Raw genomic sequence first — 22,484 nt, forward strand, 5'->3', positions numbered from 1 at the left:
GGAGTTCTCAGCAGCCACAGAAGATGGAAGACAATGATGTCATGCCGATAAAACTCCAAAGCAGAGAGAATTCTACCCCCGAATTCCTTTCTCAAACTCTCTGTCATCAGTAAAGACTCAAAAAGTTCCACTCCCCCGAAGCTTTCTCAGACAGCTGAAGGACGTGGTTTCCCACATACATTGGTGTAAACCAAGACAGACAGCGGCCGGGCATCCAAGAAATAGCATATTCCACATGGCGGAGAAATGAGGGAAGTCCCAGGACGACAGGTCCAGGTCGGAACAAGAGATGGTGGCACCAGGGACGAGGTTCCCTGGGGAAAGTAGAACTGAGAGGTTCTGTGATGTGTTTGACAATGTGGGGAGTCCCGGGAGAGGTACCTGGCATCCTCGCCCGCTCCTGATCCCATCCAACAGCACTTTCTCTGTGCAGTCCCCAACATCCTTCCCCTCCTGCTCTCACCGCTCCCATCTCCTCTGCCTGGCTCTATTTTTTTCTTTTTATCCACAGCTCTTTTCACCTTCTAATATATGCCATTATTTAAAAAACATATTGTATTTATTGTTGACTGTCTCTCTTCCCTGATAAGCTACTAAAGGATGGGAACTTTTGTCTGTTTACTCACTACTGTATCCCAAGTGCCTGGCACATGGCAGACACTCAGCTTATATTTGGTAAATGAATCAATGAACTTAGTATATCTTTTGACGTTTATGTAAAGAAATCTAAGCAGGTTAAATTCGGGCAATTATTAACTTTTTGAAAGGTAATATTTTATATATTTTATATACAAAAGGAAAGACACAGAATCAGGGTATTCTACTTAGCCATCAAGGACTAACAAACAATGATGTAAACAATGACTACTAATGGAATATAACCATGTTGGAAGGATGGAGGCAACGGAGGTTGGTGCTAAGAGAAAGATGAGTGATGTAAGAGTGACAGAAAGTGATGCAAAAGGGCTATGTCCTCCCCTGTGATGGATAAGAACATAAACTCTAAAACCAATAGAGAGGAAAATGGTAATTAGGCATATTACTTAGAAATATTGGAAGAGATACCAGAAGAAAGAGCCAAAGCAACTGAAATTGTTGCCCCTGGTAGGTAGGATTGCGGGTGGGGAGGTGGGGCAGGGACGGAGATTTCTCATAGAGAGCTTTCAAGTAAAATACGATTTTTAAAACTGTCTGCATATAGTTACTAAATAAAATAAAATTCAATTAATATAATAGCTGTAAGAAGCAAAAAGCTAGCTTTAGTTTTGTCGTTGTTACATGCTGTCAAGTGGGCTCTGACTCTTGGCAACCCTTTGAATGAGTGATGTCCCCAATGTAGTTTAAGTGTTAAGTTTTGAGAATTTAAATGGATTCTCCTCTTTAGTACTCCTTTTAATTAAATAAATATGTAATAAATGCATCAAAAATTTAAAATCCCTTATTGTTGAGATTTCGTTCGACATACAAGTAAAATAAGACCGTGCAACAATGTGGAGACTGGAGGCTGAAGGGGAATTCTTGCATGGACTCTTGTCTTGCATTGGATCCAGACAAATCTAAACATTCCAGGAGACTGTGGTCTTTCCTTTGTGACGATTACATTCCTGGTGACCACAGTCTGAGGCATACTAAGAATTTGTTTTCTGTTTCAGGTTTTTATGCCCTAAACCTATATGGAACCTGTAGGAAAACAAATCAAGTTGAAAATCAAAATGTTTTATGCTGTTATGTGGTTTTATTTTTACCCTGCAACATCATTTCTTGATTGAAAAAGCAGTATTTTAATTGAAAATGTAACTTATTTAAACAAATTATTTTGAGGATCTCTTTGGTGCTGGGAATATTGTTTAAAAATCTATGCAGGCCTATAAAAATGTAATGAAAGATATGTAGCATTTATTGGAAACTTTATGAGTAAAATAAGGACTACTTAAGCAGAAAACCAAGGAAAAAGAAGGATGAGAAAAATCTAAGATTCAGTAATGATAATCAGACTTGTGGAAAAATCTCATAGCCAAATGATGAGGTTATTGCATAAGTCTTATTTTCCTTCTAGATTTTAATGACTCTCTAAGGGGAGATTCTCAAGTCTCTACAACTGGGTGAATATGCTTGGCAAAATCATGGTTTACAGGTGATTTTGGAGTGACAATACATCAACATGTCAACCAAAACTAGCCTGGATTCTTAAATACATGCTAATGTGAATTACAAAATAAATCATTAAATTCCTGTATCAAGTTCTGAAGTCAATGAGTTTGGTTTCCCTCTTAAGCTAAAGCTCTTTCCAAGTTACATGAGTTCACTGCACTTATGTTCTCGATTTTCCTAGCCCTGTAAGGTCAGTGAATCTTTTTTTTTAATTTAGTGAAACCCTTTTTTTTTATGGGGGTGGGGTGGGGTGGGGTGGGGAAGTGGGCAAAAAGGAGAAAGATTATGGTGGGAAAAATGACTTTTCCTTCCAAAATGACTCAGGTAGGTTTTCAGAGAGCAGAAAACAGCCATTTCACAGTTTGTCACCTGGTACCATCTTGTACCTTTGGTCTATAAACTTAAAGAACCCTCTGAAAGCTCTACACGTCAGGATCCCACCCTTTACAGAGGGTGTATGGAGACAGATGTCTGGCTGAGCAATCCTGCCAGTCGAGTGTGCAGAATTTCTGAGGTGCTAGAGGAATGCAGCCCTCAGAAGGCTCCAGTGTGAGGCAGCAAAGGAAGAGCCACCTTCCAGCATCTTCCACTCACCCCGCCCTCCGCTCCACTTTGACGTACTCAGTTCAGACACGTGTGTTCACCTTTAGGGAAGAAACAAAGGATGGGTCCCCTCCTGCACTTCCCACATTCACTTCTGAGCTCTGAGAAAGCTGGGGAGGGCACACGCTATCTTTGAAGAGAAGGTCCAGGAGTTTTGTTCAATTTTATGGCCTCAGACCTCTCATACATTAAAAAGCCCCAAAAAGACAGTCTTTCTAAAGTGTCTTCCTTTTAAAAACCTAGTTTATTACAATATCATATCATGTCAAGTACCAGGAACTAGCTGGACACTTGTCACCTGTCTTCCAGCATGAAAAGAATATGTCTGACTCCTGAGCATAAATTCAGGCTGATCACACGAAATACCACGTGCAACCCCGGCAAATTTACAAAACATAGGATTTGTTTACCTTCTCATCAAATCTAAATGCTGTCTAAAATTACCGTACTCTAATGAGTGAAAGTCATGGCGTCTTGTTAAATAAAACAGAATGATTTAGATAAACTGGACTGTAGAGAGTATATTATTCAAGTATGTTCTGGAGGACAGTGATATAAACATTCCGAGCAGATGGAATTGTTAGAAGTTTGAAGTGCTTACTTCCTTCTTTTCCCATCCTTACTGTCGTGTTTAAGTCGCATGGCTTTGATTTTTTGAGTGGCATCATTGGGTGAACATGTGATTTTGCCAGGACTGATACTCAGAATATTTGACACCCTGTGCCCAGCTCAGGTACGGGCTAATCAGAAAGAACACCAGGCAGTGTGAGCTGACACCAGCCCACAGGCTGCCCCAAGGGTGTGGACACTCATCACACACGGGGCTGCATAGGAGAGAGGTTGGAGAATCAACATCTCTTTCAAGGTAGTGCCTAAAGAAGAGTTTTCAACAACCAATTGTGAACTGACAGAAGGATTCAAAAATACTTGTTCAATATTCAGTCCAAAATTCAAACAGCCATCCTATTTCCCTTCCCTTGGTCTTGCCCTCCTGAAAATACAATCCTATTCATGGCCACTGGCTCCTAACACTCCAGCTTTTCTCTGCCCCAGGGCCTTTGCACTTGCTGCTCATTTTGGCTAGAGCACTCCTATCCTGCATTTCCACCTGGCTCCTTCTCTCACTGCTCAGAGAAGAAGTCTTTTCTGACTCTTTAAGGGAAATAACATGTCACCTCCTGGAACTGTCACTGTTTGCATAGTGATGCAAACCTTGAAATGCATGCATCTGTCTGCCTGTTGACTGTCTGCCCCTGTCAGCTCCATAGGTCACGGGCCTGCTGTAAGGTGGCAGTGCCAGGTCGTCACTCAGTAAATATCTGCTGATAACTGAATATATATTGTAGCATATATGGTCTCTCACACTAAAACTGTGCTTGTGAATAGGGAAGATGTGACTTTTTCAGTTCAAGCATGTATCCCTCCACTGCCACCTGACTATTCTGTCTAATTACATCAGCAAACCTCATGGTTGGAGATCATATAAAGGTAGATTCCAGTCCAACTCTGTCACAGAAAGTCACAAAGTCTGAAAAAGGAACATCTTGATAGATTTCATGTCACTGTCTGCAAAAGCATGTCTGACTGGCTTGTGAGCGCCGGTCCAGGGTCAGAACAGGAGCATTATACAAAAGACTGAAAAATTCACCCTGTTCTCCTCATAGGGCCCAATGCTCGTTAAAACGAGGCCTCTAGGCCTATGACGAAGAGACAAGCGACACTAAAACATATTTACTGTTAAGGAACACAGGGTTGACGAAGCAGGTTTGTTCTTCATCTTTTTGTTTGTTTTGTTGGCAAAAAAAGGTGCAAAATTAGGCTAGTGGCCTTCCTGGGAAAGGGCAGTGTTCTCTTTCGAGGCCCAGCATGACGAGTCCTGTTTCTGGGGCTCTGCGCTGCCCGCTGACTTCACCCCAAGCGCCAACAGCCCCTGTGCTCTCAGGAAAGCTTCCAGTGAAGCTGCGGGCCAGCCGGGCCTCCCCGAGACCCCCACGCTGGGGTGTCTTCTGTCTACTGTCTGGCTCCCGACCCAGTGATTCCTAACACTCCTCAAGCATGTACACAGACAACTTGAGTAGTATTGCATAACTGATCCGTAAGAGGACTTCAGTCGAAGCCCTGTCGTAGTCCACGTGGCTTTTTTATAAAGTACTTATTTCTAAGAGTTTTACGATAATCATGTGTGAGTAATCCTGGACATTTTTTAAGTTACACTAATTTATACTGTGGTCGGTTTTATTCATTTTTATCAGAAAATAGTGGTGTGTGTGGAGGAGGATACATAACTTTGAGCAGCAGTGGCAATAAAAGCAAATAAAGAGAATTCTACACATTAATTAGGAAATAGTAGAGACATGAATCAAGGATGCAAAGAAAAGGCAAGACATACAATGAATCAGTAGACCTAAATCCAGTTACAACAGCAACCACAACTCATATAAATAGATTACGCTGGTGTGTAAAAAGATATATTCTTGATCTGATAAAATCAAAATCCAACAGAAAAATTATTTATTCAAGGTGCAGAAAAGCTTAATAATACAGACATTTAAAAACAAGAAGAATGAAGAAATGTAAGGCAGGCCAAAAATAAGAAAAGGAAGCTAGTGCCATAATGTTAATTTCAGAAAAAATAGATAATAAACTGGAAAGCAATGTCAGGGATAAAGATGGTCATTATTTAATAATAAATAACAATTCATGCAGAAGTTATAACCTTACCTCACAACATAAGGTAGAATTTTAATATTAATTATAAAATAAAATTTATAGGAGAAATTGAAAAATAAACAATCATAATGTGAGATTTTAAAATACTTCTCTCTCAAACAGATTTATAAGACAGACAAAATGTCAGAACATATCTGAATAAATGACTATGGAGCTTGATCTAATTGTCATATAAATAACCCTGCACCAACAGAAAACACACATTCCCTCATTCCCACAGGAAATATTTACAAGAACTCCCATTCCTAACCCATAGAGGAAGTCTCAAAAATGCTAAAAATGATATAATTTTAACTCTTTCTTTGATGTTAATGTAATAACATCTGAAATAACAAAACAATTACCCTGAAGCCCCCATACATTTGGAAATGCAAAACCACAATAATTCTAACTAATTCACGGATATGAGAATAAATCAATGGTGCCTAATTGTACTCAAAATAATATATTGTGTTCTCTCCCAAAAAGTCATGATTCTCAGTGAAGCTTTAGTTTTCAACAAATATTCCCAGAAGCACTGATTAGTACACTTTATGAATATAAAGTGAATATATGGATGCAGATGTACAGTTGTAGTAAAATCTATTCTATCTATCCATCTCTACCTATCCATCTCTCTCTCTCTATCATTATTCATCTACGCTTCTATCATCTATCTTCTATTGATTTATCTATCCATCTATCATCTGTCTATTCTATCTACATATTTTCTATTGATCTATCATCAAATTATCTATCATCTGTCTATCTATCATCTATATATTCTTTCTATCTGTAGGTTTGTTTTTCATTTTTATTGCAAAATATTTGAAGAATATGCTATAGTGCATATCCTTAGAAGACAGTTATGCTGTGTGGGGTGGCACTTGGTGAATTTTAGAGTCAATCATATTAAGGCCTGGAGATCAAAATTATGAAAATATTATGAAAATTTAGGTATTATTTAACCTATGTAATCAGACAAGTTCCCTGAAAAACAGAAGTATCCCCAAAGTGTCTTTCTGCCTTTCTCATATGAATACGTAAATAAATATGTATATATAAAAATAAAACAACAACAGAATATACATACACGCATACACCTGCACCAAATAAAACAAATAAACCAAAACAAACGAGCAGACAAAAAAACCCCAAATACAAAATATTTTACAGAACTGCCTGAGGCAGATTTTTAGGTGTGAAATGATGAATCCAAATAGAGAAAGCTAGTTTTTATATATCCACGGCTGCTGCAGTGGTTTCTGTGTTAATATTTCAGCGACTGAGGACGTAAGTCAAGTCAGTCTTGCTTATGGCCAATTTGTCGATATTTGTAATTTGATTTTCATTAGGGACATATTCTAAACAATGTCTGTACCAGCTTGAATGTATTTTAAATGCATTGTTTTGGTGTTAAGTGACATCTTTCCTGGGGTAGATACAGCAAGACACTGTCTTAGACACCTGTCACACCTAGGTGACTATATAGATAGTTCCAAGTCACGATATTCCTACCTGAACTGGCGACTTCACGCTGTGGCTGAACATCTCTCTAAAGAGGGTGTTGATTACAGAGATGCTGCAACACTTCTGATCTCCCCGATTGACGAAGAAGGTGAGATGCCTCTTCAATGAGGGCATAGTGGGGGAGGACTAGACATCTGAAGAACAGCATACTCTGCCCACGGAGGTGGCTGCTCTGGGCGTGAGCTACAGCGTCAGGTTCCTGACACGGCTGGGCTCCCTCCCAGAACAGGACAGAGGAAGCCTTGGAACCTAGAGAACACATCTTAACAGATTCTGTAAAGCCCTCCTCATGGTTACTTCATTCATCTGTGAGTGTTCTTAAGTTCAGCAAAATTGGCACTCATCCCATAAGCAAAAACGAAACAGAAGAAGAGAATTGTACCAAGTATCCTATATCCTTCACTTCTACCACTGTGGTGTCATAAGAGAAATCCACGATTTGAAGTCATTGTAGGATAGAGTTCCAACCTCAAGAGTAATGTAAACTGATTTACTAAAAAGGAAACATGCTAGCACAATTCCCAAATATTCCAGAAAACAATGTTGACACAGTAGTGGGGCTTCTGGGTAGGATTGGCTATGTAATTTGTGGAATCCAGTACAAAATGAAAAAATCATTAGGATTTCACATTGGCAGCAGCAGAGAATTAAAGCAAGCGGGGACCCTTCTGAACGCAGGGCCCTGGGTGACTGTGACAAAGAAACAGTTCTGCTAATGGGTTTGTAAGGAGTCACCAGTGTAGGTAAAAATAATATGACCGTCCAAATGTCAAGCGAGAGGAAGACAGAGAGGGGCGATGTTTGTACATGTTCCTGAGACGAGAAAACAAGGCATTGGATCACTGTGTTTCATCTAAACTCGTCCTCTGCATTCTTAGGAGAAGAAGAGAGAGAAAAAGTATTTCTTTACCATCTGGAAAGTATTTCCTCTTGTATCTTCAATCCATTGTCCAGGAAGGCATACTTATTAGTGTTTAGGCTTCGAAAACTAGATAGTTAAGATAAATGACATAAAGAACCACTTCATTTAGATAAACTGAGAAATACAAGGAAATAAATATCTGTGATTTATAGTTCGTGTTGCAAACGCAAGCGATAAAAATGCGTGGTTCACGCTGCAATGAAGACAGAGGCGGCTGAGCCGCGGGAGAGCCGCACACTGCTCATCTGTTTCAAGGCCAGTGTGGGCCGGCCGTCCAGTGCACCACGGGGAGACACCGGAGGCTGTGTGCTGGCTCCGCTCCAGCCCGGAGGAGCAGCTGGGAACCGCTGACGCCCCATTATTTAGCTATGATGCTCCTGCTGGCCGAGCCTAGCAGACATTTTAAGATCATCTTCCTCCAGTAAGGAGACTCTTGGACTCCCAGCACTCTGCCCCCTGCAGAGATTTATGACCTGAGGGATCCCATCAGGCTAACAACCCGGTGTGGCTTGACAGGACTCCAACTGTGCGAGCCTCAGAGGCTGCCCATGCATGCATTTGGATGCTGACAGGGGAGGTTAGGAGTTCCAACCAGCACAGCAGTTTTTCTTTTTCATTTAAGTTAAAAATGAGAAGGCTGTGGATTAAGATGTTTTAAAGATTCCACTCCCCAATTCTTTTGGGACCCTCCTTCAAGTCGAACATGAAACACCAACTGGCACCCTACTGCTCCTGCCATTTAGTCAGCCAGAGACCATGGGAGGATGCGCCCTGGTACTCAGTCAGTGCAGTTGCCCTGTGAGGCCGCTATGAGGAAACAACAGAACCCCCGTGGCTCCCAGAGGGCCCGGACCCCTCCCAGGAGACAGAGTCTAATAAGAAAGACACATGCTTTCACTGTCAGTAAAACGAGACCTGGGTTTTCTGCCCACTTAAGCTGGAAGAAAAATTTGTCAGTATTCTGAGCAAGAGAGAAATGTATCTTACATTTCAGAGGAAAAGAAAACTTTAAATTAAGATCTATTTTCCCAACTCGATTGTCAAAATAAAACAATATTCCACAAGGACTAATATATATAATGTGGATTCATTCTTCTGTGCTTTGTCATTGATAGTTGTGCTTCACAGACTAAATAGATAACTGATGTGACTTTTACAGCAAAAATAAAAACAGCCAAGATTTATTGAGGGTTTCTCACATGTACCAAGAGTTTTTACATGGATTTCCTCAACAGATCTTCACCCTAAATGACCTTGATTCCATACAAGGTGGGCCTCCATAGAGGGATCTGAACCCAGGTAGGTGGCTTCACGGCCCACACCTTCAACCAGGGTGCGAGCTGCCACGTGTGCACAGTATTTGCTCTCACCCATCAGCATAATCCAGGCCGACTATGCATACTCCATCCAAAGGACTCGGATGCAGAGAGCTGTGGGATGAGAGCTGGCACATCCAGGCCTTGCTCTTTGCTGGGGGTGCAGCAGGAACCCACCTTTGTCCTCCTTAGGAATCTCCCACCAGGACAGTGCAGCATGAGGCATATGGCCAGGCTTTGTACTGTCTCTGAAAGCTTTCTCTTTCAGAGAAAAATACAAATATTAGAAAACATGAGACATATAAATCAAAGAGTTAGGTAAAATGAAGGTCTGGATTTTCTTAGGTGAATTTGGGGTGCCCTCAGTGTGTTTTCTACACGTTGTTCCCATACATCAGTTCCAACTTCCCCTGGGCTGATGCTTTTGCCTCTGAATTGTGCCTTTTCTTTCAGCACACAAAGCTCTTGACAGAAGTTACTCATAACATTGTACCTGACTGAGTTAAGTATAGAAATGGGACATCAAAGAATACACAGATGTCTTTGGCTCGAGATCCCTCAAAACAAGAAAGACAGATTGTAGAGAGGCAGAACCCCAGTGAGAAAAACAATGGGCTAAACAGGTGACTTACAGGAAAAATTAGTAACCTTCTAACATACATACATTTACAATAGAGCACAAGAGAAATCTTTCTTTGCAGAAATCAATAAGGATGAAGGAAAAGGGGAATCAGAGACATAAGCTATGAAGCTTTGGGGGAAGAAGGAGGATGTCGCCCCTTGTGAAGGAGGGATGAATGCCAGAGGGAGTGGTGGGTTTGCAGGTGGGCTGTTGGTGGGAGGAAGAGGTGGTTGTGACTTGATTCCCATGTCTGAGGTCTGAGCTCATGGGCCGAGAGTGTGGGATGGGAGAAGGAGGAGCACTGGAGGAGCCCGAAGGTGATATAAAATCACTGTCCTGGGAGGGAGCAAACGGCCAGAGAAGGAGGTGAGGATTGCTGCCATCCTGGGGTGGCCATGTAAGACGGTGGCCAGACTTTTCGAATGAGGACGTGGGCTTGCGAACTTCTAGGCAGCATTTAGCCACTGAGCTCCACGTGTGGAGCGGTGAGGAGTTGGGTGCAGGCAGGCTGGGCTTTCCGGGGGAGTATATGGGAGGAAGAGTTGGGCAAGAGTGTTCAGCCAGCTGGCGAGAGGTTACGGCACTACCCATGGACTCTGGACTGGGGAGGGGGGCACGGGGGTCCTGGACAGTGAGGGGTGGGAAGGCTGGATGCCGGTGAGACAGAAGGACAACCGGAGTGTGGATGCGGGAGCACGTGAGCTGCAGTGACGAGAGGCGGCGGCCAGCATGGGGTGTTGGGGACCCAGGTTTCACAGGTGAGGCAGGTATGAGTCAGAAGAGCAGCTTAGATGCACCAACAGAGACCACACAACCACGGCTCAACCAGGGGAGGTTGTATTTCCTTTCACGTGGAAGTCTGAGCCAGCAGGCAGTTGGGGGGCTGGTAGAGGCAGCTCTGCTCAAGGATGTCACCAGGGATTCCAAAGCCCTCCATCCTGTGACTCCACATGCCCTGCGGCTTGTCCCTGCCCACACGGCTGGAGCTCTTGCACTAAGGCCAGCCCTGCTGCAGCCCACAGAGCAGGTAGAGGAGGGGGATGAAGCAGAGCCTTCACAGGACACCCACGGAAGGGGCTTGCATCACTGTGCTCACATCCCGCTGCCGGATGATGAGTTGGGAGGGAGGATGGGGAACGTCTAGCTGGGCCTCTGTGTGTGAGTGAGTGTATGTGTGTGTGTGTGAGTGTGCATGTGTGAGAGTGAGTGTCCCTCCCAACCCATCTTCTCAGGGACCCTGAGCTTTATTTAGAAATATCTAGGGGCAGTGGTACCCACGACAAGACGAAGGGGACGACAGAGGTCTGGCTCTCTGTGGCTCTGTCTCACTCATGTGCACACGTGCTGTGCGCTGCAGCAATCCACACTCCCTTTACAACTCGGGCAGGCCTTCAAGTGGGTGCTTGTAACAATTTCACTCAGTAAGAAAAGTTAACAATAGTGAAGGGGACGGAAGTCTAAGAGCGAACACATTACTATCCCCACAGTATGTTACCTCTCCTGCCAGCCTGCATTGATGAGAGTAAAAATAAAACAAACAGGATACTCTTATGAGAACTTCGACTCACATTCACAAGGTTTCCCAGACTATTTCTCACCCAAACATATTGTTTTAACTCCCTTGTGCAGACAGTTCTTGTTGCTTTTGCCTCTTTGCTGTTCCGGATGACTTGACAGTAGTTAGCACTTCCAATCCCCTAGACTCGGGAGCTGCAAGGACCCACCAAGCATATTTGCAAAACTGTGAAACCCGTTCCGATGAGCATGGCAGTTCTTACCTGGGGGGACAGGCAGACACCTTGCAAGGCACCAGCCCCGTGACAGGTCGGGTGTTGGGATTGCAGAATGACGTGTTTACTTGAAACCTCAGGTCTCTGTAGCAGCCTTCTCTGGCGGTCATCTGCCCTGTAAGAAAAGGTGGAATGTATAATAAAGACTCACAAACATGTCTCATGGTAAAAGACTGATGAAGAGCCAATAAAATTTCTTTAAATAAAATCTTTACCATCTTTACATGTCTTTGTATTAATGACCAATTGGCCAACTATTGATATTCTACTTTTTTGACCCGTCTTCATGCTTTCTATTAGTGAATTCCATCAATTCTAAGATGCACATATTTTCTCCCTACATTTTAACATCTTTAAAATCAACATGTTTCTTGCAACTGATGCCAACATAATGGTTCTTTTCTATTATTTCCAGAGTTGGGGACACCAGCCATTTCTCAGAAAAAACACAATACTAAATACGCCTGACTTGTGTGTCCATTTGTGGGATCACATCAGGAAGCAATCAGTAATACACCAGAAAGAACTACAGATGAAAAAATAATAAGCAGCTTATAACCAAAGAATTAACAGAGCTAAATATTGCCATGGGTGCAAGCCCAATGGTGAAATTTTCACAATAATGACTTAGGTCTTGCATCAAATGAGGTCAATGGAAAAGAAAGTGGGTCTGATTCTCAGCCTCCATTTACATCCCCAGTGCTATTTAAGCCTTTGTGAACATCCCTAAATTTGTTCAATATTTCAGTTCATTAAATCTACCAAAAAAAGTACTGTTACTTACATGAGGTATCTAGAATAGTCTAATTCATAGAGATAGAAAGTAGAATGCTGGTTGGCAGGGGCTGGGAGGAGGGGGAATGAGAAGTTAGTGTTTAATGGGCAGAGTTTCAGTTTGAGAAGATAAGACAAATCTGGGACGGACGGTGGTGATGTCTGCTCAACAATGTGGATGTATTTAATGCCACTGAATTGTACACTTAAAAGTGGTTAAAATGGTAAATTTTATCTTATGTATATTTTACCACAATAAAAAAGGGACTCCACCTAGATATACATTTTGAAGGATGATATTAAATAGCTCATCCAGTGGAGAGAAAAACAAAAGAAAAGAACCAAAGCAGTGTTGATTTAAAATTAACACAAGTGAAATATATTAAGATCTAACAAAGATTTTATCACTGGGCTTGGAAAAACTGATGGAGTTGGCTGTTCCTGTGGCCTGTCTGTTCCCCCTCCTCTGCAGCCCAAGCCATCGCACAACTCGGAAAGACATCCTGCACCCAACTTGATTCCCCCATCAGGCAGATGGTCAAGGAAGAGACCAAAGAAGCGGTTTCCGAGAGCAAGGCCGCAGGTTGTAGACTCCACGCACCACCATCTCTAACCATCGGTTCCATATGAAGCCAAACCCTTCTTTACTTAAGGAAAAGTAAAAGTCTATAAAATATGCATTGGAAGCCAGTTTGATATTCTGCCTTCACTTTGTCAAAAGGAATAAAGCAAGTCAATGGGGAATGTTACATTCTCTAGAGAATCAGTTTTCTTAAGTGGCAAGAGGTGGAGAGAGGCTTCCTAGGGTCCAGAGCAGGTGGGAAACTCATGGTCTGAGCCCCAAACCGCCCACTGCTGGGGTTGAGCCCTGTGGGCGCTGATGAAGGATGGGGGTGCTTACCCCAGCAGTTTTGCACAATTATTCAGCTCTCTGCTAACTTGACGCAATCATATTTTTACCCAAGTTAAGTAGTTTTTATTTGGTGCTCACCAACGTGAATTTTGCAATTATTTCTTCCCAATTTTAATGATTTCTGATCAAGAATCGCTTATTTAAAAAGTGATGAAATACTTCCCAGAAATATAAGAAAATTCATTTAGACACTTTGGGAATCTTGAAGGAGAGTATTTCTATGAAAGAACAAGACTTAAATCACATGTAATGAATGCCCCTTAAATACTAAGGTTAAGAAGATCAAGTTGGTGTTCATTGAGGATGAGCCTCAATCCCATGAGGCAGTAGAAGGGTAATAAAAATGAACATTTCAAGTGCTCTGGTAAGTCTGCAGCCCCAACATGTGTCCTAATATACAGATTTAGGAAAATTAAAGATGGGCTTGGTGACTCGTGAGGGACAGAAGAGCAAAAGGCGAGGCTGCAGATCCCCAAGTGTCACAGCTCTCGCTTGCTCAACGTGCTCTGAACAAGGTTCAAGTGTGACACAGCGGGCAAGAGGCACGGGCAGGCACCTGCAGGATTTACAGACGCAGCACACATCACTGCAGGCTTCACACTTGCCTCCGTCGAGGAAGGAAGGATACCCCAGAAATCAGTCTCTCTCAGTGTCCCTGAGACAGTCACCAGCCAGTTGTGTGACATGTCACTGTGTCACCCGTGGCACTGATGCAGCATGCACTGAGGGGCACTGAGCCCATATGTGTCACACTCGAGGCCTTGCAGTGGCTTGTCCCCTCAGGCAGGGAAGAGCAGGGCTCTGTTCTGGATCCTCTTCCATTTTCCCTAAGTGCTCTCCCGGTGGTCACGGTTACTCTCCATAGCCAATTACCCACAAGCCTGCCTCTCTGGCCAGCACCCTCTCTTAGCTCTGGCCTAATGTCCCCAGGCCACCTCCCGGACACGTGGACCTGGCTGTCTAACAGATACACAAATGTATAAACATCGATTTCAACGCAGCCTTCCTCAGACTCTCTGCCCTGAGGTCTGTGGTCTCCGCGTGGTCAAGGGGGACATTCTAAAGTTCCTCCACCCCCCACCCTTAGTCCAGGCACTCCTCCTCCAAGTCCAGTTGTTCAACTGATATGAAGGGCATTTCCTTTTAAAAATACACACATGCACGCACTCACGCCACTCCCAGATTAAAAGCCTATTTTTCTTTTCAAAACTCGGACTTTCCGGCCTTGCCCTACCGGCCCCGCCGCGTCCCTCTCACGCTGACCTCCTGCCTGGTCCTCTGATCCTCCCGGCCCGTCCGCATGCTGTCTCTCCACCTGGAGTGCGGTCGTCATTGCCATCCCCCTGGACATAACTGGCGGAATTCTTCTCACCTCTTTAAATCAGAGCTAAATTCCCCCTCCTCTGAATTCCTCTGTTCAGCAGCTCTCAGACTCAAGTGTTTGTCTGAATCCTCCTGTTAGTCAAACACAGAATGCTGGGCCCCACTCCCGATGTTTCTGATTCAGTAGGTCTGGGATGCGGTCCAAGGATTTACATTTCTAACAAATGCTCAGGTGATGCTGCTGGACCAGGGACCACACTTTGAGAACCACTGCTCCAGGCAAAACCAGAAGTCACAACTTCTGTGTCTCAGGTGACACAGGTGACATAGTAAAAAATAAATATTTGGCCTTTGTCTCTGGTTCCTGGCATACAGCTCTTAGAACCCTTGGAATCTCTGAGTCATAAAAGTGTCTTTTGTACACTAATGAGATGACTGGTGGCTGTGGCCCCTAGATAGCTTTAAGATGGGGTTGATCCCCAGAAAGATCGAGGCATGATTAGAGGGTTGGAACTTTCAGCCTCATCCTTGACTTCCAAGGAAGGGGAGGGCCTGGAGATTGAGTTCAATCAGCAATAGCAAATGATTTAATCAATCATGGCTATGTTATGGAACCTCTATAAAAAACCCTAAGCAATAGAGTTCAGAGAGCTTCCAGGTTGGTTCTACGAGCCAGGAGGGTGGCGCCGCCCAACTCCATGGGGACAGAAGCCCCTGCACTCGGAACCCTCTGGACTTCTCTCTCTAGACATCTTCATCTGGCTCTTCATTCGTATTCCTCATAATAAACCCGTGGTAGTAAGTAAAGTGAATTCCTAAGTTCTGTGAGCCATTCTGGCAAATTATCAAATCTGAAAGGGATTTAAGGAACCCCCAACTTTGTAGCCAAGTCTGACAGAAGTATGGGTACCCTGGGCACCCAGTACTTGCAACTGGTATCTGAAGTGAAGACAGTCTTGTAGGACTGAGCCCTTAAACCCATGGAGTCTGACGGTAACTCTGGGTAGTTAGTGTCAGAATTGAACTGAACTGTTGGTGGCTGGAAAATCAGAGAATGACTGTTGGTGTGGAAAAAACCCATACACTTGGTGGCAGAAGTATGAGTAAAGACAGTTCATACCAGGCTAGGTCAGGTTTATGCTTATGTGTCCTGGGAAAATGATAAAAGCAACCCCTTTCCCTCTCAAAAGCATGTTTGGGCAAGACATTATACGGTGAACCTGATGCCAAGGTTCAGTTAACATATATGTGTCATCCCTTGGAAGGAATTTCTGGAGGGCAGAGAGCATATGTCACCCATCTCTGTCATCTCTGTAGCTTGCAAGGATTAATTTGCCCTCTCACTTATTAAGATGTTTTTGAGCCATTGGCCAATTTTGTGATATTCAGTAACTTCTAAGCTCAGGCAAGTTAATAGTGAGTTAACTAATGCTGAGCCAAAAAATCATCAAAGTAGGTGTATAGTCTCTTCTTTATACACTACTTAGAATGAACTGGGGCACAGTTTTGATGACTCACTCACGTGTCAATGCAGAGATGAAATTTGGATCAATGTTTTATGAACCCACTTTTCCACTTGTTAACAAGGAATAGGAAACTAACAAATGTCTGTTTAAAGCTGTTCTGCAGAGAATTTTGTGGGCTCCTTTAAGTTAAGCCTGATAATCATAATGACCTAATTTACATGAGGACATACTGAACAAGAGTACAATTTTCTAAAACTGTTACAAGTCGCCCTAATGAATACAGAAGGAAAGTTGTCTTGACTGACAAAAGCACAAACATGCAATCAAAAGTTGCAAGATCCTTGTGGGGAGGGATGATGGTGAGAGACATGAGGGTAAACCAGTGGTCTGAGGGAGAATATGGAGAAACAGGGCCCCCGATTCTGTTATACATATGCATTTAAGGAAGTTAGGAGGCAGAACCAGTGACAAGAATGTGCTTATAAAGGAAGGAGGCAAATGGGCAAGAGAGATCTTGGAAACCAAGGGCAGAGAAAGTTTGAAGGAATGGGTGGTAAACTGTTGAGTGCTGTGGGAGGCCAGGGAGGAGGGGCTAGAGAAGGGCCTTGGACCTGGTGACTGGGTGGTGGTCACGACCCGAAGCAGTCTCAGAAATGAGACTGTGAGGCAGTAAGGATGAGTAGTAGGTGGGTCGTGGTTGAGAACGGAGCAGGAAATGAAGATTGTTCTCATGAAAAATTTTGCAATGGAAGGCAAGAGAGGAAAAAGAAGGGGCAGGAGAAGGAGGAAAAGTTCATTTTAAGATTGAGGAGACATGAGCACATTTAGGGGGAAGAAAAGGGAGGGAGGAGGGAGAATGACATTGAAAGAGAGAAAGAAAGGACACATTTGGGCGTGAGGTCTGGTAACAGGGTCAAGGGTACCAGTGGAGTCCAGCCACGTGCGGCACAACAATCTTTCAGTCAACGACGGGACCGCACATGCGACGGTGGTCCCGTTAGATTAGAATCATGTAGCCTAGGTGTGGAGCAGGCTATATCATCTAGGTTTGGTTTGTGTAAGTGCACTCTATCATGTTCACACAACGATGAAATTGCTTAAGGACACATTTCTCAGAATGTGTCCTTGTGGTTAAGCGATGCAGGACTGTATGAGATTTGGGAAGGAGGAGCACGTCCTCTGGGGTAGAAGACACAGAAAGAATGAGTAACAGTGAATTAAGCTGGTGGCAACAAGCTGACATTCACATTTGGCGTAACCCTCCCTCCACGGAGGATGGAAGCTGCCTACATGTATGTGCAGAAATAGGCTGGTGTAGAGAAGCATACGGAACCCATTGTAGTCCTATGCCGTGAAGGATCTGGCTTCCAGTTTGCTTCCAAGGGTAAAGTGTTGCTTTTAATCTGTAATCTGTAAAGATCAGTAGGGCTCTGGGTCCTGTTAACAAGAATTGCTTTTCCAACATCGCCATGATTAAAATCACAGCAGAGAGTCCTTGGACTTGCATCACGGGCATTTTCCAGGAAAGTTCTTGCCTTCATTTCTCCCACCCATCTACTAAATCTGCCTTAATTCACCTTCCAAAGAGCATCAAGGCTGACCCTTGACCATCACCATTCTCGGAGGGCAATCTTCAGATTGCCATTTAAAAATTAACTGCTGTGTTCAGTGAAGCTCTTGCTATTCTTTTAGAACCAGTTTTTCCAGTGAAGATGATTGCCCCTGTGATTCCTGAACACCAGGGATTCCAGAGACGCCTCTGGGGGCCACCTGGGGCCACGGGCAGGGGACTAGGGAGTGGGCTTTGCAAACAATGTGTTTGGGGAGAAGTCCCCTCAGCAGAAGCACAATTGAAAGTGGCTCCCAGGACCAGGGGTTCTGGAACTGCAATGTGCTTCAAGACCACGGGAGGGCTTGCTACAGCACAGATGCAGCCCATCCCCGCCCCTAGGGTTTCTGATTCAGCAGGTCAGGGGTGGGTCTAAGAATCTGCATTTCTAACAAGCTCTCAAGTGACCTTGAGGCTGCTGGCCTGTGGCCCCACAATGCCGAGAGTATCTCAGCTACTCTTCCACAAGATGTTGCATACAGTGATTCTAAACTGGTAGGCAGCTGAGGTTTGTGAAAGTGAAATCAGAATCTTTACAACTCCATTTCTCAGATCTCATGCTACTGTTCAAACTCTGTACCCACAAGCAAATTAAACTCTGCAGGTCTCTGTGTGTGTGTGCATGTGCGTGTGTCTGTGTGGTGTGGTTTTCCCAAGAAAAAGGGACTTAGACTTCTAGGAGCTACCTCTTCAAAATACCCCCCAAAAAGTGGAGCCAAAATTTGTAATTTCTAAGAAAAATCTTTTGGGATAGGAAGGATTTATTGTTTACAGTTCATTTAAAGTATCAATAATGCTTGAATATATTTTCTCAAGAATATGAACTGCCACACTCAATACCTAAAGGAAGGACTCTTTGCAAATGAAGGATGCAAATTAAGTGATAACACCAGGAAAGCTTCTCATTAAGGAACTTCTAAAAGAAGGCACACAGGTAGGACTGTGTGGGAGGAAGAGATGGGATGGGATGATTAAAATGCTTACAGTGACCTTGGCTCAGAGGACGGTTTATCTTCTTTATTTTCTACTTGTTTATCACATTTGTTACAAAAAATAATGCCAGCATCTACAGATTTGGGCCTTCATGAAATGGACAGCCCGTCCTGTTGATCTCCTGGGCAGTCTCGGCTCAAGAACAGTGGGCAGTGAGGGTTGGGGGCAGGAGGGGCCCGACCTCCCAGGAGACGCTCCCTGACCTCCTGTTGGCCTGCAGTCCATCCATCCACCTGCTCTGGCATCTCCTTCCTCTTCCTGCTCTTTGTCCCAAAGAAAGCACAGCCTCGAATGCCTAAAGGGGCTCATGGAGGGAGGGAGGAGCCAGGGGCGAAAGGGAGAGCTGACATTCTGGTTTCTCTTGTGATCCATCCTATAATTGTTGACTAACACAGAAAATCAAACTGGAAAGCATATCAGAGGTCCCGGTAAAACACACTGAAGAAACAGGAAAGATGGTGAGCCTGTTCAGATTCCTTCCTCAACAGAGAGCAGAGGAGAGGGAAGATTCCCAAACTGCACCCTCTCCACCACATCTGGGATCTCAGCAACGGGCCGTGCCTGGACATTGCACCTGAACTCTTAGGAGGATCCAGGTGTCATGGCTGGGCTCCTCGAGAATGGCTTTAGGTTACACTTCAAGAAACCATTTTTCACAGTTAATCCAGGGCGATGGAGGATCACGTGAGATAAGAAGGTCTTTGCTTCACTCAAGGACTTGAAAATCTGAGCCCATAGGCTTGGCCAAGAGCATTCGCATTTCTTCCTTCACATTCCTGATTTTCTCCCTTAACTTCTGTGTAGTTCCTATCAGATCAATTCTCCCTTAGGAATTCCCCCCAAATCCTCTCTCAAACTCCTGCTTTACTGTTATCTGTTCATCACGTTGTGCTTACCTATGTTTCAAACATCAGTAACCTCACCTGTAGGAAAAATGGTGAGAACTAAAAATTAAGCAAAAAAATGACCCTCAGGTTCAGGTGCAATGTTTATGTCTATTTTTCAAAAGGTTTTTCTGGGGTCCTTAATCAGAGACTTTTGCTCATCCTATGCACGTAATTTGCATACCCCAGATCTTGGGTTCGGTGTTTACCGAGTCCTAAAGTACTAAGTCCTTGGGTAAGGGCAGGTGTTAGAGGCTGGCATATTGTCAAGGACAGATGCCAAGATGTCAGCCTAGGAGGAAAAAGAGAAAACAAAAACCCTATACAGGACAGGTATCAGAATGCCAAACAGAATGATGGTCTGGGGCATTTAGCTCAGGGCAAACGGCCCTGCAGCGTCAGAGTGCCCAAACTGCCGTCATCAACAGCACCATGTGCTGCCACAAAATATCGGGTGCCAGGACTAAACTCTGAGTGAAGACTTGAGTCAGCCTGGGAAAGGCATGCTGCATCGAGGAAGCTGAGAAATCAGAACACGTTTTATAGGATGACTTCTCTCCATCTGCTTTATTTATTTATTTTGTGAGGAAGATCAGCCCTGAGCTAACATCTATTGCCAATCCTCCTCCTTCTTTTTTCCCCCTTTTTCTCCCCAAAGCCCCAGTAGATAGTTGTACATCATAGTTGCACATCCCTCTAGTTGCTGTGTGTGGGACGCGGCCTCAGCATGGCCGGACAAGTGGTGCGTCTGTGCGCGTCCGGGATCCGAACCCCGGCCACCAGTAGCGGAGTGCGCACTTAACCGCTAAGCCATGGGGCCGAACCCCCTCTCCATCTGCTTTAAAATGCTGCATGAAACAAACTAATTCATCTGTCATCCACAGTGGAGGTTCCAGGCAGTACATCCTGCCCTACGTTCACGCCACCACCCTTAGGTGCCTCAGCATCCTGCCTGCTGGCCTCTGTCACCTCTCAGCAGGAAAACGGCGAGTCACGCTTGGACCGCTCAGCTCAGGGGCTACAAGCCTGCACACCCATGCACGCACAGGCACACACACACCCCTGCATGCATCTCTCCAAGTGCACTCGTGCATGCACACATGCCTTTACACACATGTGTGCACAAACACACACTACTTTGAAGACGGCAGCATAATCCAAAATAGGGAGAAAGGGGTTCATCATCCCTGTCCTGGGGCCACATGAATAACAAGATCATTATGGAATTCCCTCTTGCTTCAAGTCTAGTAACCTAAACTGTCCAATTTATTAGGCAAAGCTATAATATTAACAGAAAAGAATAGAAACTGACATTTATTTGGCTAGACAAAGTGTTAAGAGCTTTACAGGTATTCTCTTACTTGATCCTTAAAGGAACCCTATATGGTAGATTACATTATTATCCTCAATATATAGATGGGCTCACTAATTGGCAAAAGACTTAAGTAGCTCATAAGGTTAAGAGTTTTTAAGAGGTGGGGCCAGGACTTGCCGCCTGGTAGTCCCTTCTGGAGCACCATGTCATATGTTGGAGCTCACCTTGGCATGACGGGTCACCTCCTGGCCTGGTCTTTCTATGCAATGTAACATACACACCTGTAGAAATCTGTTTGATTTTTATTTGAGACAGAAAGAGATTCACAACATTTTCTGTTTCAGAACTCTTCATATGCTGTGGACAGTTTCTTAAACTATGTTTCAGTGGGAGCTGAGTATGTGACTGGAAGCAAGGCGACTCAAATTCTAAATGAAAAAAATCATTTCCAGGAACAGGAGGAAGAGAGGCATGGGGGTGGCCCTGGAGGGGCGGGTATTTCTGAGTAACAATAGCTTGACCCCACATCACCATTCTCATACATGGCCCTTGCATATTTATAAATCAAAAAGTGGTTGAGATCTTGCATTCATCCATTCAACAAGTATACACTTGGCCCCTGGTATATGTGGGGCACTGTGCTGGACCCTGAGGACACAGTGGCCAATAACAAACAGTAAATGTCACCAACCAACCACCACCCAAGACTGTCCCATCCCCATCACAGAACCTAAACCACAGAGAGAGTACAGCAAATAACAAAGCAGACACGTGGCGGGTAATAGGGCCATGAAGGCAAATATTTGGGCCAAGGAAATTGGCAGTGGTGCTGTTGGGGTGGCAGGGGCCACGGCCTGCTGCCAGAGGGCTTCTTCTTCTTCTTCTTCTTTTTTTTTTTTGGTGAGGAAGATTGGCCCTGAGGTAACATATGTGCCAGTCTTCCTCTATTTTGCACATGGGTCACTGCCACAGCACGGCTTGAGGAGTGGTGTAGGTCCGCACCCGGGATCTGAACCTGTGAACCCTGGGCTGCCGAAGCAGTAGAGCACACGAAATTAATCACTATGCCACTGGGCTGGCCACCAGAGGGCTTCTTAGAACTCATAATTGTGAGTGAAGCATGGCAAAGACACGCTAAAGATACAGGGAACATTGAAAGTGGGCTACAAAGATCCCTTCCTCAGACCCAAGAAAAAGTTCAAAACAATGAGAAAGCTTACGAGTACGAAACTGGTACAGAAAAGAATCAAAATCAAAGAAAGGGAGAAAAATCCAGGCAGTGCTCCGTACAATAGACCTTAGAATGATGAGGTGGAAGGATGCATAACATAAATTCTTTTATCCGCAGGACAATTTTTCATTTTCACGAAATCCGTGTGCCCAGATCCTGGGCATTCTGCAGAGACTGACTTGGGAGCTTATATAAAAAAGATCCTTTCAGTGAAACCACAGCCATTTACCTTTGTTTCTGCATTTCCAAAAGGAGATTTGCACCTGATGTCTCATCACGTTTTCACCCGATTACGTCAGATGGTGAATAAAGGAGCAAACGGAGGCAGGTTGA

At 44.1% G+C, this 22,484-nt stretch overlaps 1 protein-coding gene across 1 annotated transcript in view; it reads right to left on the reverse strand.

The window, feature by feature from the left end:
• ADAMTS16 (ADAM metallopeptidase with thrombospondin type 1 motif 16) overlaps positions 1-22,484 on the reverse strand; it is a 157,440-nt gene that overhangs the window by 35,152 nt on the left and 99,804 nt on the right. Inside the window, exon 18 of the mRNA XM_058564379.1 lies at positions 11,632-11,758. Coding sequence (XP_058420362.1) covers positions 11,632-11,758 — 127 coding nt within the window. The remainder of the gene's footprint in view (positions 1-11,631; positions 11,759-22,484) is intronic.

This window comes from Diceros bicornis, chromosome 20 (genome assembly GCF_020826845.1).
Source record: "Diceros bicornis minor isolate mBicDic1 chromosome 20, mDicBic1.mat.cur, whole genome shotgun sequence".
Lineage (NCBI taxonomy): Eukaryota > Metazoa > Chordata > Mammalia > Perissodactyla > Rhinocerotidae > Diceros > Diceros bicornis.